Raw genomic sequence first — 19,104 nt, 5'->3', positions numbered from 1 at the left:
CTTTACTACCGTATACATTTGGGCCCCTTTGCACCATTTTAACTCATGGGAATTTGCTAAAAATACCCCCTTTTTCCGGAATAATAATAATTATGAACCGGAACAAACACCATAATTACTACATTACTGTGCTAATGGACCCAATTACATTATATGGCCAAAAGTATCTGACCATCACACCCATGAGCTTGTTGTCTCTGTGGGAACTTGTGCCCATTCAGCCAAAAGAGTGAGGTCAGGCACTGATATTGGACTAGATGGCCTGGCTTGCAATTGCCTTACTAATTTATTCCAAAGATGTTCAATAGGGCTGAGGTCAGGGTTTTGTGCAGGCCACTCAAGTTCCTCCACACCAGCCTCGTCAAACCTTATCTTCATGGACCCTGCTTTGTGCACAGAGGCACAGTCTTGCTGGAGACAGCCTTCCCCAAACTGTTGCCACAAATTGGAAGAATCCAATTGTCTAAAATTGTCTTTCTATTCAGTAGCATTAAGATAACCCTAAACTGGAACTAAGGGGCCTAGCCCAAACCCTGAAATGCTGCCCCAGACCATTATCCCTCCTCCACTAAACTTTACAGTAGGCACAATGCATTCCGATTGGTAGCGTTGTCCTGGCATCCACCACACCCAGTTTCGTCCATCAAACTGCAAGATAATGAAGCATGATTCATCACTACAGAGAACATGTTTCCACTGCTCCAGAGTCTAGTGGTGTCGTGCTTTACACCACTCCAGCCGATGCTTGGCATTGCGCATGTTGATGCTTGGCCATGGAAAACCTTTTTGTGAAGCTCCCAATACACAGTTATTGTGCTGATGTTGCTGCCAAAGGCTGTTTGGATGCAACAGATGCCAGTGATGCAACAAATGATAGGCAATTTTTATTCGCTTGCTTACCTGCATGTAGCCCATTCTTGTGGTTGTTCTCAGTGGCGCTCCTGCTAGTGGCTTTGATTGATGCGATGCGTGATGCTGCTTCTAAAATCATCAGATAGTGGTATTGATTGGTTGTCCATGGTGAAATCGTTGTTCTGTGCAAACTACAATGTGACTTTTACACCCAAACGTACAAACAAACAATCTGACTGCTGACCGCAAGATTTTGACAGTAGCAGGGGCACAAAAGCCATGGTTGCCGTTGGGCGTACAATGATTTTTGAGGCATCATGGCCAGAGGATAGACATTCTCCATGGGACAGACCCATTCTTTAGAATATAGGTATCACACCTCAGTGGTCTGTCAGATTTGGGAGAGCTTTGGCAAAGCCGATGTGGATACTTACAAATGACACAACGCTGGTTTGTCTTAATTTTCCTGTGGCCTGAGCTAAACCCAACCCCCCCCCCCCCCCCCCCCCCCCCCCGCAGAACATGATTACTGGAAGAGGAACAAGATGAACCCCTGAGCGATATGTCGCTTTAACAAGATGAGGCTGTCGCTCAAAAACACCAAGGAATAGGAGCAACATCAACAATCCCACCAGACCGGAAACCATAACCCATCTGGAATTCAGCAGTGCAGTTCTCCAGAGAGGTATGGACTTCAAGCCCTCTGATCTTGACTGCACGGCGTAACCCAGAGGGCCGCAGGAATTATTTGAAGTTAGTTTCAAGTTCCCCCACATACTAGAAATTATTTTGGCAAAATGTTGATGTTTCAATCCATTAGCATTATTTAAAAAATGTGTAGGATAGCGACTTTCAGAGACAGAATTAAACGTAGTTACAGTACATTTTAATAACGAAAGCATTCAAGAAAATTACAGCTGTTTTTTATTTCACATTTCTTGGTAGTCAAATCCTCAACAAGGAGGGTCCTAAACAAGGAGAAAGTTTGGACTTTTGGCACAAATAGTTTTTTGCTGGGATTTTTGTGTACAGATTTTGTGTACTACTACTGCATTCACAATGTGAACGATTGGGGGAAAAGTGTAAAAATAAAAAAGATTTGGGGAGGTTGAGTAATAAAATAAAACCAGCCAACAATGAGTACAGTTGCTGTTTCTTTAAGTCTTTTCTTTGCTTAGTTTTCAACAAAATATAATCCATTCATGTGTGCACCTACAGTGGTTCACTCCCAAAAAAGAACAGGTAAATCTAAAATAACCAACACAAACAGTCCACAAGTAAAATAGTTGTGAAAACAAGAGGTGCCAAATTTGGCGGAGATGTCAGAAAAGGTAAGCTTGAAAACCCTCAACTGACATTCTTCAAATAAATGTGTATGTCTTGTACCACAACTGATTGTTGCTCCCCAACTTTGTTTTCTCACTGTGACAGAATGTTCATTTTTCACATAGATAATTATTTCACCAATTTCTTTTAAGAGCTTTATTGGATAGAGAGAAATACAACCCTCTGATACTGCTCTCAGTCTAGGTCAATCCAGCTTTCCCTGAATGAGATGCACGTTTAGAGATCAATTTCTGAACTTACACGACTACATGACTGATATTTTCTGTTATTCCCCTTACCTGAAAATCATGATTAAACTTGAATATTATTGTGGCGATAACTGATTATGGCAGGTATTCAGCATCTTCATGGCTGTCTAATAACAATGGGGTCAATTTGAATATAAAAATAGTTCAACAACAGTTGAGTGGAAAACAAGGTATTTTTAATGACGATTTTTACTGTTTTGTGTCTCTCCTAAACAAATCAAAAGTTTAATTACATTCTAAAGTAGATTTTAATCTATTAAAAGGGACACCCATTCTGTCAGCCACTGGCAAAATCTGTGCACTACAATATATTGCAGAAGTAACCAACCTTCCAGTGGGGGATTTGAACACTTAACCCGCAGAAGAACACTACAAACTGAGCCACACAGTCAACAGCAATGGTACCCAAAATCTCTGGAGAACATAGCCATGCAATGATACTGGAGACACGGATTCTGGCAGCCAGCTGCTGAAATCCGTGTCCCTTTTAATCAACAGTGATTTATCCAGACAGTTTGATTTATCCACAAATTAACTGAGTGGAAAATAAAGTATTTTTAATGAACAGTGATTTATCAAGAAATTACTCAAACTGTTTGTGACATTACATAACTAAAACCTTCAAGCATTTCATTTCATTCTAGATAAGAGTTTAATTTATAAAAACATGTACACCCTTTGTCAGCCACCGGCAAAATCTGTGCCCTGCAATAAAAATCATAACAGATTTCTCTGAAAGTTCTCCCACTGTGGGATTTGAACCACATAGGAGCACACCACTCCTCAAACTGAGCCACACAGTCAACAGTAACAGTACCCAAAATGAATGTAGAAGATATTAATTTACTGTTACTGTGGTAACAAATTCAGGAGGTTGCAGGACACAGGCGGTGGAACAAACAGGTATTTGTTTCTAAAAATGCTTGCCGCAACATGACGACCATAACATGCAACAATGACTGACAAAACACAGTAGGGCAGGAGGAACTTAAATAGAAACATAATGAGGGGGAAAACAAGACACAGGTGAAAGCAATAAGGACAAGGACAGGCTGCATTTAAGAACAAAGGGAAAAAATGAACAGAATAGGCTACATTCAAGAACAAAAGCAACATTCAAACTGAACAAAACAGAACCTACAGAAATTACTCAACATCTACAGTTATGTGTCTTTCCTGCCCCAACACATTCAAGAGTTTTATTTCATTCTAAAGTAGAGTTTAATTTATTAAAAAAGGCCACTTTCTGTCAGCCACCGACAAAATCTGTGCCCTACAATAATTCATAACTGATTTTTCTTAAAGTTACCAACCTCCCACTGTGGGATTTGAACCATGAATCTTTAGAAGCAGGAGCACATCACTCTACAAACTGAACCACACAGTCGACTGTAATGTTGCCCAAAATCTATGGAGAAGATATTCATTCAATGATACCAGGGACACGGATTCTGGCAGCCAGAAAGAGTTCCATCTTCTATATCCAGGCAAATTTCCCCCATAAATACAGATGTGCTTGCCTTCATATAGATTTAATGCCTTCATATAGATAGATGTAGAGCTTTGTAATATTGTCTACACTCTGGTGCAGATATTTAACAGGCCACTGTACAGGTAAGGCTCATCCTATGTAGAGCACATGCCCCTTTGCTCTATAGCAAACTTTTTGTACGTTTGTGAGAGCCAACCACGTCCGTTCTGCATCACATACTCTGACCTGTATCCAGTTTCAGCACAGGCCCTGTATATTTAATAAGTGCAAATATTCTCTCTTGTGCAATGTGCATTATTAATAATAAGTCATTGTTTTCTGTGTTGTTTCAATTTAGAAGAAATGCAATAAGCCCCTTTTTTCCCTGAATGGAAATAATTTTATCATGGCAAATTGTTTCCATGCAATCAACAGCCACACTCACATTTAAAATGCAGTGTTGCACAGACTGAGGCATTTAAATGTAATTGAACCAAAACTTTAATTTCTGTATGCTCAATTGACCCACCTACGCATGTAGGCAGATTTGATAGCCAAACCTGTCTAGGAAATCTGCCACCAAGCTATCCGTGATTTGAAATTCTCTCTATACCTGGCTCACTCACAAAAACATTGTGATAAAATGGGTGTCAGAAGTTTAACTGACATTATGCCCTACTACATCATGTACTAGCTGTGCCAAACAACGTGGATCTGAACTAACTCCACTATTAAGAAGAGTCCCTTAACAGTGAACATGAACTGGCATGTGACACCCTAAAATTAACGAACAATCCTAGCATTCATTTAAACTGTTTTATTTTGCTGTTTATGCGATGAAGAAAAATATACCAAGGTAATCATCAAAGTGGGGATGTAAAAGGGAGGTTTGAAATAAGACATCCAAAAACTAGAAAGAAGAATGTCTTTGTCCTTTCTTACCAAGTGAATTGTGTTAAGATATTAGCATGTACAGCCAGAATCTCAAAGTACCTTACAACTGCTATGTAACCAATTATTTACATATGACAAAATACGAAATTGGTTGTGTCCTTTTTATTTCTTATTTGTGCTGATGGACTCTCGAATACATTTAGGCTTAGTCAAGCTAAAATGGGTAGTCAAACCCCAGTAACCAATTACTGAAGTGCCTATCAGTTTGGTGAAAGCCAATGTTCTCTCAGTGCATCAAATTATTAATTTTCACCATGATTTAACTGTATAACACTACTATTCCAAAGTTTGTTTTCCATGAAAACAAGGTTAACAAGGTTAGAAATAATGATTTTTAATTTAAATAATAATTGTGTCCTTCAAACTTTGCTTTCATCAGAGAATCCTCTGTTTACAGAAATTATAGCCCTGCAGACCTTTGGCATTGTATTTGTCAATTTGTTTAAGTAATCCGAAAATATTTTACCCCATGCTTCCTAAAGCACCTGCCGCAAGTTGGATTGGCTTGATGGGTACTTATGTACTATATGGTCAACCTGCTCCCACAACAGCTCTATAGGGTTGAGATCTGGTGACTATTCTGGCTACTGCATTATAGACAGAATACCAGTTATTCTGCCCAAAAGATCTCCTGCATAATTTGGAGCTGTGCTTTGGGTCATTGTCTTGTTGTAGGAGGAAATTGAAGGATCTGAACTAACTCCTCTATTAAGAAGAGGCCCTTATCAGTGAACATAAACTGCATGTCCACAACACTTTAGTCTAATCTTCCTCTGTCCAGCGTCTGTGTTCTTCTGCCCATCTTAATCTTTTCTTTTAAGATGGGCAGAGATATGGTCTGAGATACGTCTTTTTCTGTGCAATTCTGCCTAGAAAGCCAGCATCCCAGTGTCACCTTTTCACTGCTGACATTGAGACTGGTGTTTTGCGGGTACTGTTTAATAAAGCTGCCAGTTGAGGACCTGTGAGGCTTTGTTTCTCAAACTAGACACATTAGTTTGTTTGTCCTCAGTTTTGCACCAGGGCCTCTCCCACCTCTTTCCATTCTGGTTAGAGCCAGTCTGCCTGTTATGTGAAAGGAGTAGTACAATCAGTCAATCAAATTGATTTATGAAGCCCTTTTTACATCAGCAGTTGTCACAAAGTGCTTTTACAAAACACCTGGCCTTAAACTCCAAGGAGTAAACAACAGTAGTGTTGAATTTCAGTGGCTAGGAAAAACTCCCTAATAAGGCCAAAATTTACGAAGAACCCTAGAGAGGAACCAGGCACAGAGGGGTGACCAGTCCTCTTCTGGCTGTGCCGGGTGAACATATTAAGAGTACAAATTATAATAATTAATAAATGCATGTGGGCTGAGTCCAGAGTCTATTTTAACCTATTCCAGGTCGGAAGCATGACCAGATGAACAGGGTCAGTTATCTTCTTGATCTGCAACACAACCAGGAGGACTTTGGACAGGGACAGCAATGGGTCTTTCAAGCCTGGTATTCCTCAGCCAAGACCTCATGTCCAACAGGCAGGACATTTCCAGATATTTTCCAGATAATTTCCAAATATTGACCACCGGTATTATTGATCACCAGTATAGATGTACTCACTCTACAGTTAATGGTGCATTCCTTTAGAAGCATGATAAAGAGTGTTGTATCCAACTCTTTCACAGTTTGCTTTCATCCTGTTGTTTCTTTGCGTCCTACTTGGGCTGTTCCACCATAAACCAGATCAGTTCTGAACTCGGCAGCTGTCATGCATTGTGTTTGTCTTTTCACCCTACTCAAGGTCCAATTGTCTTTTATTGTCTTGGAAGGGTTAGGTGGAAATTGTCCATGGATACAATGACAAACCCACTGCACAGAACACAACACTTTGAAATCAACTTACAATCAAATTAGAGTGATAATTGCAATCAAAATACAGCATGTGAAAATACACACACAAACTGTCCCCTTTTAAATCCATTTCAAAGAGTGTCATTATTGAAACGTGTTTGTTTTGTTTTATAGTGGTGTGATGTAGGGTTTGGATTTGTTTAGATTGTTAACAGATTTATTTACTCTGTCAACCTTGGGTAGGTGGAGGGAGTCTTGAAGAGCATCATTATTAAAAGTCAGAAATGTGGACTCGAGTCACATGACTTGAGTCCAACCCGAGTCACATATTTTGCAACTTGAGACCTAGCTTGGTAAAAAGAGAAAACACTTGCAAATCGACATCCACTTGAGCATATGTGATTTGTAACTTAATATGAACTTGAGCTGTCTGGCTCGAGAAACTTTTTTTTAGATTTTCCCAGCATCCTCTCTCACATCAGTCTGATCGCGCTGCCGAACACTCACAGACCTAGCGTTCCATGTTCTCAGCACAACAATACTCTACTCTAGTTGGAGTGTCCAGAACAATGTTAGGCTACTCAAACTAAAGCTAGTGTTCAGCTGTCAACATCAGGTTGTCAATTTGGACGTGATAGATAATTAGCATTCAGGGCATCTGGAATGGCTCTGAAAGTCATTAGGTATACGTAATCATCACAGTATAACACCAGTCAGTTAAACTTCACAGATATCATTCTGGCCAGTAAGGAAGCATATTCGATTATGAATCAATGTCAACTGTTTTGGTCCAAATGAAATTGACAGCAGGTGCACTGGAAAGGCAACAGCATGACACCCCCCAAAAAGGGAATGATTTTGCAGGTGGTGGCCATAGACAATTGCTCTTTCCTTATCCTTCCTGACTGATTCTTCATTAGTTTAGCATTTTGCTAGTGTCCTTGTCACTACTGGTAGCATGGGGCGGTACCTGCAGCCCATTCAGGTCGCACAGGTAGTCCAGCTCCTCCAGGATGGCACATCCATATGTGCCGTCGCAAGACGATTTGCTGAGTCTCTCAGTACAGTCTCAAGAGCATGGAGGAGATACCAGGACATGGGCTGTTACACGAGGAGAGCTGGACAGGGCCGTAGAAGGGCATCAACCCAGCAGCTGGACCGCTATCTGCTCCTTTGTGCCAGAGCTCTACAAAATGATCTCTAGAGGGCTACTGGTGTGCATGTCGGGCACTCATGCCACTCCGTGAGAGCGGTATGAGGGCCCAACGTCCTCTTGTCAGACCTATGCTCACAGCCCACCACCGATTGTCATTGATTGGCTTTCACCAGAGAACACCAGAATTGGCAGGTCCGTCATTGGTGCCTCGTTCTCTTCACAAATGAGAGCAGGTTCACACTAAGCATGTGAAAGACGTGAAAGAGTCTGGAGACGCTGTGGTGAACATTATGCTGCCCGCAACATCATCAAGCAGTGGGTCAGTGATGGTCAAGGAAGGCATACAGTGGGTTTTCCCACTTACAAAGCACGTAGAAGTCTGTAATTTTTATCATAGGTACTATTCAACTGTGAGTGGTGGAACCTAAAACAAAAATCCAGAAAATCACATTGTGGGATTTTTAAGTATTTAATTAACATTTTATTGCATGACATAAGTATTTGAGACATCAGAAAAGCAGAACTTAATATTTGGTACAGAAACCTTTGTTTGCAATTACAGAGATCATATGTTTCATGGAGTTCTTGACCAGGTTTGCACACACTGAAGCAGAGATTTTGGCCCACTCCTCCATACAGACCTTCTCCAGATCCTTCAGGTTTCGGGGCTGTCGCTGGGCAATACGGACTTTCAGCTCCCTCCAAAGATTTTCTATTGTGTTCAGGTCTGGAGACTGGCTAGGCCACTCCAGGACCTTGAGATGCCAGTTGCCCTGGCTGTGTGTTTCTGGGTCGTTGTCATACTAGAAGACCCAGCTAGGACCCATCTTCAATGCTCTTACTGAGGGAAGGAGGTTGTTGGCCAAGATCTCGCGATACATGGCCCCATCCATCCTCCCCTCAATACTGTGCAGTCGTCCTGTCCCCTTTGCAGAAAAGCATCCTTAAAGAATGATGTTTCCACCTCCATGCTTCACGGTTGGGATGGTGTTCTTGGGGTTGTACTCATCCTGCAAACACGGCGAGTGGAGTTTAGACCAAAAAGCTTGAATTTTCTCTCATCAGACCACATGACCTTCTCCCATTCCTCCTCCGGATCATCCAGATGGTCATTGGCAAACTTCAGACGGGCCTGGACATGCGCTGGCTTGAGCAGGGGGATCTTGCGTGCGCTGCAGGATTTTAATCCATGATGGCGTAACGTGTTACTAATGGTTTTCTTTGAGACTGTGGTCCCAGCTCTCTTCAGGTCATTGACCAGGTCCTGCCATGTAGTTCTGGGCTGATCCCTCACCTTCCTCATGATCATTGATGCCCCACGATGTGAGATCTTGCATGGAGCCCCAGACTGAGGGAGATTGACCATCATCTTGAACCTCTTCCATTTTTTAATAATTGCGCCAACAGTTTTTACCTTCTCACCAAGCTGCTATCCTATTGTCCTGTAGCCTATTCCAGCCTTGTGCAGGTCTACAATTTTATCCCTGATGTCCTTACACAGCTCTCTGGTCTTGGCCAATGTGGAGAGGTTGGAGTCTGTTTGATTGTGTGTGTGGACAGGTGTCTTTTATACAGGTAACCAGTTCAAACAGGTGCAGTTAATACAGGTAATGAATGGAGAACAGGAGGGCTTCTTAAAGAAAAACTGGTCTGTGAGAACCTTACTGGTTGGTAGGTGATCAAATACGTATGTCATGCAATAAAATACAAATTAATTATAAAAAAATCATACAATGTGATTTTCTGGATTTTTGTTTTAGATTCCGTCACTCACAGTTGCAGAGTACCTATGATAAGACCTCTACATGCTTTGTAAGTAGGAAAACCTGCAAAATCGGCAGTGTATCAAATACTTGTTCTCCCCACTGTATACTTGGTGGGTTGCACAGACCTCCACATGCTAACAGTACTCAGACTGCTGTTACGTACCAGAATGAAATCCTCAGACCCATCATCAGACCTTACGGTGGTGCAGTGGGCCCTGGGTTCCTCCTGGTGCAGGACAATGCTTGACCTCATGTGGCCAGTGTGTAGGCAGTTCCTGGATGACGAAGACATTGATGAATCCAATTGTGAACCTCTGGGACGTTATGTATTGGTGCATCTGACGCTGCAAAGTAGCGCCACAGACTGTCCAGGAGGTCACTGATGCCCTGATCCATGTCTGGGAGGAGATCCCCCAGGACACCATCCGCTGTCTCATCAGGAGCAGGCCCAGACGTTGTCGGGAGTTCATACAGGCATGTGGGGGTCATACACACTACTGAGTTACATTATGAGTTGACGGGATGGAAACAGCCTGGGATTTCAGTTGTTTACTTTATTTTTGGTGTGAGTTTGAATCCTCAATTGGTTGGTGATTTTGGTTTCCATTGACCGCTGTTACGTCATTTTGTTCTCCAAAAATTACACAGTGTACAGTAAAGATGTTGATCTTTAATATACTTTGTTCATCAAGACCTGATGTAGGATTTAAGTGTTCCCCTTCATTTTTTGAGCAGTGTATAGAATTCATGTTTTAGTAAAGTGTAATGCGGGTAAAGGAGACTTTTTTCGTAGCAACATTGCCTCCAATAATTTATGACTAGCATTTATTCATCATGACTGCACCCCTTTATTTTAAAGACTCCTCCACTCTCTGTGTAGGAGTACATTAAGATCACTCCTAGCATACAGATCACTGATTGATATCATGAGGTGCTGAAGGTCGAGACGCTGCCCTTTTTATGTCACAGAAAGTGGTTTATTTTTGTTGCAGTCGCAGCACAAACGTTCATGATATGCATGAGAATTCACAGTGATAGGCAGATCAAACACTCTGTTGTGCTGGATAGAGGGGGCAACTACTTTTCCTTATGACATTATGATGCACTGCAGAGTGTCTGCAACATAAACTTGGCCCAGAAAAGTAATTTCACTTTGAATTTGAGCACCATTCTGACAGCACCAGCCAGATAACCAGACTTTGTGTTATCTCTGCAGGCCGTGTCAGGAAATTTACTGCTGAAAACGTTCAGTGATAATACATTTGTTGCTTACGGTTATTCCTGAAAGTGTTTCTCCCACCTCACTGACCAGATATCTGTGTCTACTATGATTTGATGCTTTCATCAAAGATTAAGAGAGAATTGTCATCTACACCAGGCTATATCTTATCGACATAAATAAGGCTTGTAAGGACAAAAGTGAAAAATATACTGTGTATCAAAATAATCGTGTTTAAATTTCTAGAAAGCTCTGACATTTGAATATTAAATTACTAGTACAATCTCCATGGTTCTAGTTGGTTTTAAAACATTGATTACAGTACTTTTTTCCATACTATCTTCCGATTGGAATACATCATTGGTCTTCCTGTAAAGGTTTTTGGGTTGTTTAGATGTTTGTATTATAAATCTTACATCAAAGTCAGGGGTTGGGTCTCTTCTGAAATATAAATGTTTCAGACAAGAGATGGAAGTTACCAAATTCAGCATTACTAGCATTCAATTTCTTTTGAATTCAGTGAATTGATGCTAAGTAATTCACCCGACTCAGTTCAATGTAGCATATTTCTCACATGCTGAAGACAAGAATAAAGCATAAAAGCCATGAAACTGTAGTACAGGCTAGACAAAGCATCAGCAGGGAATGATACCCACAGTGGCGCCGTTAGGCCTGGGCATCCTGTATTATTGACCCAAATATTTTATGTATGGCCCCGGATCTCAAATTTATCAAAAAAAGAATAATGAATAAATATCCCCAATCTATTAATCTATAATTTCGCAGGATGGGACCAAGTACTAAACGTGACTACTTTATTCTACATAATGTTAATCTGCACAACCACTGTACATTTGGTTCATATGGATAATACCCTCAAATTAAACCTGTCAGTCTGCATGTTAACCCCATAGTCATTATATAATTTAATATCCAAAGTGCTAGAATACAGAGCCAAAAAAACTAAATTGTGTCAGTGTCCAAATACTTCTTGAGTTCACTGTACATAATTACATGTTTATGCTCCAGTAAACTAGGCCTTCTATTTAAACTTGGCAGCGCCCAACCCACATTCTAAATATGGGCGCCCGAAAGGTTGAGATCTTGCAGTCAGGTTTAGATAACAAGGAAGTGAGACTTTGCCTTTCCACTCTTCATTCTGAGCATAGCGAACCATATTCTGTTAACTCTAGCACTGCATTTGCTATGTAAATATGATTTTGAATCTTTTTTTTTTACAATTAGTTACTCAATGGTTCAACATTATCAGTGTTGTCCATCTTTCATTATTATGATTAAGGCAACACTTTAAATCAACTAATACAGAGGACTAAGATCTACATTTGGAAAAAGTACCCTATTGCAAAGAAAATGTCAATGTAAAAATCAAACAACTGAATTAGATTTTATACAACTCTATTCTTAGCTTTGAGGTTAAGGAATAGCTGACCCATTAATAGAGATGGCAGATTTTTCAATGCACTTTCCTGAATCACTGCGCCTGCTGAGAGAGCAAGTATGGTTGTTGGTGCTAGATGTGGTGGTTCCATCATTGCATTCCATCATCTACTGAAATCTTCACGCATATTACGTTAACAGAGTTAACGGAAAATGGTACAATAAACAAACATACAGTGAGCAGCAATTCTGTCAGCGAAAACACCTAGATAATGAGAAAAGTCAGAGAATTGCCAAATTCGTTCAACCTCACAGGATGGCCACAAATAATAAAATAACCACTCTTTACAACAATGGTTTACAGAAGAGAATTACTGAATATGCATCTGGTCAACACATGATTTAAGTGGGCTACAGCAGCAGAAGACCACTCTGGGTTCCACTCAGAGTGGATGGTTCAAAATGAGCACCAAAAAGGATGGTTCAAAATGAATCCATCCTTTTTGGTGTCAAAAATACCAGCTGGTATTGGTAGTGTTTTGGGGTGGGGAAGGAATTTTTGACATACATCAGGCCCCATAATACCAATTGAGCATCACTTGAATACTCCAGCATAACCACGAATTTCATCCTTTTAAGACCTCAGTTTACCCGTTGTCAAATGGAAACTTGCAGCAGAAAGCATGCGTCATCTCAAGCTTGTTCCCCAAACATGACATTGACTTTCATTTAACTCCAATGACCAGAATAATACCCAAGTCTCAATTCAACAAATTACATGAGGTTCACAACATGAATGTGTGAATGTATATGGATTTTATCCAGCACTTGGTTGAATCAATCCCAGGATGAATTCAGACTGTTCTGGAGGCAAAAGGTGTTCCTACCTGATACTAGATAGGTGTACCTAATAAAATGGTAACTGAGTGCATTCCTGAAAAAAACAAACAGGGGCAACTTGCGTGAGGTTTACATTCTTCTGCTATGCATATTTAAATAAAAGACAACACCTGATTATTTCCATAGGAAAAATGTATTTATTAATATGCAATATCAGGTTTTCAAACTTGGCTCATAGAATTTCCATTCCATTTTAACTGGTAATGTTGAACACAGGTTGAAGCTGCATGTGAATGAAAGGCGAAATATATGAACATGGAGCAGATACAAAAAAACACAAATGCACTTGGATTGCTTACATATACATTGAAAGTAATGTGATATAATGAACAGAAATACAATTCTGAAAATAATGACAGAGTTGATAAAGTGAGCAACCGCTTACACTAAGCTTGCCACTACTGCTTAAACTGTGAGTAGGAAAATCAAACCACTTCATTACTAATGTACATATTTTTCTCCTTACTCCAATAAAAGTAACATGGAGTTTAAGTTCACATACTTCTGCTATCATTGTGCTAATCACGGCTGTGATATTTTTCCATTGTGAGTGGCCTGGCCCAGGAGAGGTTGGCTGGACTTGGCCATGTGGTTGATAGCTGAGGAAATGTCTGGGGTTTGAGCTGCTTTCTCATTAGAGAGAGCCATAGATAATATTGTGTTAATCTGCAGAGGTCAAGTCAGCGTCTCCATTTCAACTTCAGGGCTGACGAAGGACTGAGATAGAGCAATGTATGTTGGCCTTATTTATTTCCACAAGTCGCAAGCTCAGCAGATCTCCAATCATGCTGTTCATCCTTCCCCTTGGATACTCACGACTACAGATGGAGTTACTTGATCTGTGAGACCATACAGATAGTTTAAAAAATATTGCCTGGAATAATATACTTAAATCTTCCTATTTAAATCACCATGTTTTTTTTTTTTTATAGATTACTATAGAGCATTTTTAGATTTTCAGATGTGAGCTGATCAAAACATGAAGGAATGAGGTTAGGCATTTAACTGGTTGCTCACCCTACCCTGTTTTACGTTCAATAACAGTTGCATTAATCTCTAGGCGTGACTGTCACAGAGAAAATTTATTAAATCCATAGCAGAATGTCTAGCCCTTCTCTAGGCACCTAATCCAGCATCCTTATCACCCAAAACCAAACAGTCTCTGACTGAGCAGAAAAAACAAAGGAGTGTGGGGGGGGGGGGGGGGTTGGGGTAATTAATATGGAATTAACAGTAAGTCAAAAAAACATGGATTTAAGTCAACATTATGTCAACTTATCTCAGTTCTGAACAAGGCCCAAAGAGATTTGTTCAACATATTGTTGTCTGTTAAAAAAATCTAGATTTATAAAAAAAAAGTATTTTCAAAAAGACACATATTTACAACATTCTGCATACCAAAAAAAATGAATTATAAGTTCATAAATGGGGCTCTAGTAAATGTAAAATTGAAGTTGAACATTTTCACATTTACATTATTTTATGCTACTGAACTACCATAAAATAAACACAAAACAGTAATATACTAGCTGTCACAGGTTACTTATAGCACCACAGGGTGTTGTGCTGGTGTCAATTAAAGATTATAGTGTGGCGTACACATCATCTTTAAACATGGTGATATTATCATTTTATTCAACTATACCTTTACCCAATGACAAACCACACATAACAATAACACAATGCTTGTTAAATATCAAAATAATTGTGATTCTGTTCATCACCATTTATCAGTGAATTACGTTTAGGTTTTTTTTCCTTAAAATGTTTTCAGTTGTGCCCTCTATGAAAGATAGTTACAATATAATTGTGTTTAAAAAGAAATAAAAATGAATTCCTAGACATCATTATCATTTAAGGTTTGCATATTTTATAAACAAAGTATTTTGTAATGTAGGTGACATTGTACAAGACTCTGGGAAGGCAAACATTTATTTTTCTATGGCCTTTAAAGCCAAACAAAAGTGAATGTATTCATATAAACCCCAATTAGGAGAAAATCTTTTTTTGTTTCAAAAGTCCCTGTCTACAATAAATTCTGTCCAAAAGACAGGGAATCTGCTCTAGAGTAATTCTGAAACAAAGCCAAAAAAACTGACAGCACATACTACTCTTACTCTTTCTGTGAAGCATCTTAATAACTTAAAATAATCTCAATGTTATCAGCATAGAAAATATGCATGAAAACACACAATTAGACAATGGGACCCACTTCAGTACAAGACATCGAAACAGAAACGTTTAATGATTCATGATGAAAACTATTTGGTAACACTGTAATCTTCCCTGGGCTTTGATGTTGGAATGGTGAAGACACCAGAGATGTTTTAGTGCCATTCTGTTATGGTGGTACCAATGGTTAAGCTCTTTAGGAGCAAACAAATGTGTCCAAAAATAAAACTATCCTTAGCTACATCCCTATTCATTTCATACTGTGGTAACAATGTTTAAGCTCTTTAGGAATTAAAACATGTCCAAAAATAGAACTATCCTTACCTACATCCCTGTTCATTTCATGCTCTAGCATTGCAAAACTATCACTACAAAATGTAATTCCATATCATTCAATGAACACACACAATTCACTCCAAACCCATCCAATTCTTCTAAAGAACAGACTTTAGGTGGGAGTGAAAAACTCTGCCCCTCTGATAACATCTTAATTGCTTCCACACTTTTTTCTCCTCAAACAAATTTGATCTTGTTATTCTTTTCCACAGAGAGGAAAACTGTGGTCTAATTTAAGACCCTCAAGGCAGTTCAGACAAAGAAGTGACCTGTCATTTTGAAACATATCCTTTGTTTTATTTTATATCCAGGATATAAATGTTCCTTCAGATTTTCTGATCTTTTTCATATACAGAATGAGGCACATTTGTTGCTACCCTCACAATTGCATACCTGACTGTTCAGACATGCTTCCAGAAGTAGAACAGAGGACACCTACTTAACACAACTGTGACCTAAACTGTTGTGTTTGCTTTAGAAAAAAGAAAATAGAAAAACGAAATCACCATGGACAAAACAGATCCCCCTACATGCATCAGTAGAGAAAACATGAAAAAATATTCATATTTAATATAATATTGAATGTATTAACTAGAAAGGCAGTAAAAAAGAAACCCAACGCTGAAAGAGCACACTGTTAAACAGGTAGCTACTGTAGGTGACAAAAACAGTGCATGTAAAGCACATTGTTGTGAAAGAGAAGTTACCCTATGTTATCACACAGTGCCCTTTTCTGTCTCTGGGCAAACCATACAGGAATGAAGTCCATGAGTGACAACCCTAACACAGGTTACTTCGTTTGTGTTGTATATACCCTGATTACAACTTGTCTCCACTGTCAGAGCAAAGGCATCTCAATTCCCTATAGGATCAGCTATCTTCTTAGTCTTCTTAGACACACAGTATAAAACCTTGGATGAATTTAAACTCTAATCAGGAAGCAAACCTGCCCCAAAACCTGCCTTTGGCCTATCTTGAAACATAAATACAATGTTTCAATTACTGTGTCCATGGCAAACATTTTCTTTCTGTTGTTGTTTCACCATTTATAACAAAAAGACTTTTTTAGCATCAGATGGTAGTAAAAGGTAGACCAGAATTCTCACCTACAAGCAAACACACTAAAAATAGTCTTTGCTTCAGACCTTGTAGTAGATGTTAGCTGGACTTTGGGGGGGCATCTCCTGGACTATATAAACTGGATGGCCGTAGTCCCCGCTCACCTTCTCATAATGGGGGCAGTAGTTGTTTTCTGTAGTCCGAAGAGGGATGATGATGTCACTGGGTTCTGAGCCGGCATTCCCAGAGCACTTGGGGCTGGCCAGCGTGCTGAGTGACAGAGCAGTGGTCCGCTGCTGTGTGTGTTTACGGTTCCTCTTCCTCAGCTTAATCAGTAGGACAATGAGGATGATGATGATCAGGAGGAAGATTACACATCCAGCCCCGATGGCTGCAAACAGTGCTGGCTTGGAACCAAAGATACCCTCTACTGAGTTGGACTTGTCCTGATTCATGGTGTCTGCGAATAGAAGAAAATAAAGGAATCAGCTAGCAGTAGAGAATGAGGAGTGACCTACTTGGCATCCTGTCAGACAAAGCTAAACTGCTGATGATCTCAGAAATAAATACATATTTTCACACGATAGAGGTAGAACTCTGTGAGAGTGCAAATGGGTTCTCAGTGAGATACAGGCTTTTACAATTATATCTTTGAAGTAGCTATGGCCTTCCTGACTGTGTGACACCTGAAAGCATGTGCAGTGTCAGTTTTCCTCAGCTAATAGCTCTTTTATTCTTGGCATATATATGGAGAATGAGGAGAGAATTAAAGTTTGTGTGTTTAGTCATTTGTGTGTTTAGTCATTTTGTTAAAAGTGGCTAAAGGAAGAGAGACTATTTCAATGTATGTTACAAGCTAAGAGGGAAAAGAAAACACCAGTCTCTCATTAGACACAGTGAATAAGGACTGAGTCCAATTAGAGTGGCATGCCTATTTCCTGTGTGGTCCTGAAGCCTCCCTCCGTAGCCCTCCCTCCACTATTTATACTCCAATGAAAACCAGTGCTGTCTGCCTGGCAACACAGTTTCCACTAGGGTCAATTCCATTTTAATTCCGGTCAATTAGGAAAGTAAACAAAACTAAATTAAAAATGTTCCTCATTCAAAATGATTGAAGACTACTGGAATTTTAATTTGAATGTATTGAAAATGGTATGACCCAAACCCTGGCTTCCACCACTGTGTATGCCTGCCCAGTGCTGTCAAACCAGGGCCTGCCCAAGCCATTTGGCGGACCTAAATCAGATTGGATTGGAGGGCCTACCACAATAAAGTAAAATATTTCTGTGCCTGTTTCTTGATGGCAAACAGAAACATTTACATTTGTAAGTGAATTTCCTGCAATTCTATAAATTATCCTACAATGGATCAAGCTGGAACAATACTGTCAATAATATCCTATCCACACAAAGCCCAAATGCCAACAATTTAACTATACCTTGATTTATGTGTAGTAGACTCATTGCCAAAAAAGTTGGGACACTGTACAAAATGCAAATAAAAACAGAATGCAATGCAAATAATTAATCTTATTAAATGTTGAAACTGAGAAATATTATTGTTTTTGGAAAAATACATGTCTATGTTGAGTTTAAAGACAGGAACATAAAGATAGAGATGGGGCATGTTTACCATTATGTTGGTTCACCTCTTTTAACAATACTCAGTAACCGTTTGGAAACTGAGGAGATCATTTGCTGTAGATTTGAAAGTGAAATGTTTTCTTATTCTTGTTTGATACAGGATTTTAATCTGCCCAACCGTTTTAGGTCTCCTTTGTGTTTTTTGTTTCATAACGCGCCAAATGTTCTCGATGGGTGACAGGTCCGGACTGCAGGCAGGCCAGTTTAGCACCCAGACTCTTTTACTACGGAGCCATTTTGTTGTAATATGTGCAGAATGTGGTTTGGTATTGTCTTGCTGAAATAAGCAAGGCCTTCCCTGAAAAACTGTGTGCTGATAGGAAGCCGGATGGTCCCTCTTTAGTCTGGAGGAAGAGGCATCCATGATTCCCAAAAATAATTTCAAATTTTGATTATTCAGTCCACAGGACAGTTTTCCACTTTGCCTCAGTCCATCTTAAATGAGCTTGGGCCCAGAGAAGGTGGTGGCGGTTCTGGATCTTGTTTATATATGGTGTCTTCTTTGCATGGTAGAGTTTTAACTTGCATTTGTGGATGCAGCAACATACTGTGTTCATAGACAATGGTTTTTCTGAGTATTCCTGAGCCCATGCAGTGACTGTCATTACAGAATTATGTCTGGTTTTAATGCAGTGCAGCCTGAGGGCCCGAAGATCACGGCCATCCAATATTGGTTTTCGGCTTTGTCCCTTGCATACAGATATTTCTCAGGATTCTCTGAATCTTTTAATGATATTATGTACCGTGGATG

General features: G+C 39.7%; 1 protein-coding gene across 2 annotated transcripts in view; it reads right to left on the bottom strand.

The window, feature by feature from the left end:
• Window positions 1-13,257: 13,257 nt before the first annotated feature.
• efnb1 (ephrin-B1) overlaps window positions 13,258-19,104 on the bottom strand; it is a 73,493-nt gene continuing 67,646 nt past the window's right edge. For both annotated transcript variants that reach the window (XM_010895406.4, XM_034293559.1), the window contains exon 5: window positions 13,258-17,170. In XM_010895406.4, coding sequence (XP_010893708.1) covers window positions 16,791-17,170 — 380 coding nt within the window. In that variant the 3' untranslated portion in view covers window positions 13,258-16,790. The remainder of the gene's footprint in view (window positions 17,171-19,104) is intronic.

Source organism: Esox lucius, chromosome 7 (assembly GCF_011004845.1).
Source record: "Esox lucius isolate fEsoLuc1 chromosome 7, fEsoLuc1.pri, whole genome shotgun sequence".
Lineage (NCBI taxonomy): Eukaryota > Metazoa > Chordata > Actinopteri > Esociformes > Esocidae > Esox > Esox lucius.
This window is presented reverse-complemented; position numbering and strand designations above follow the sequence as displayed.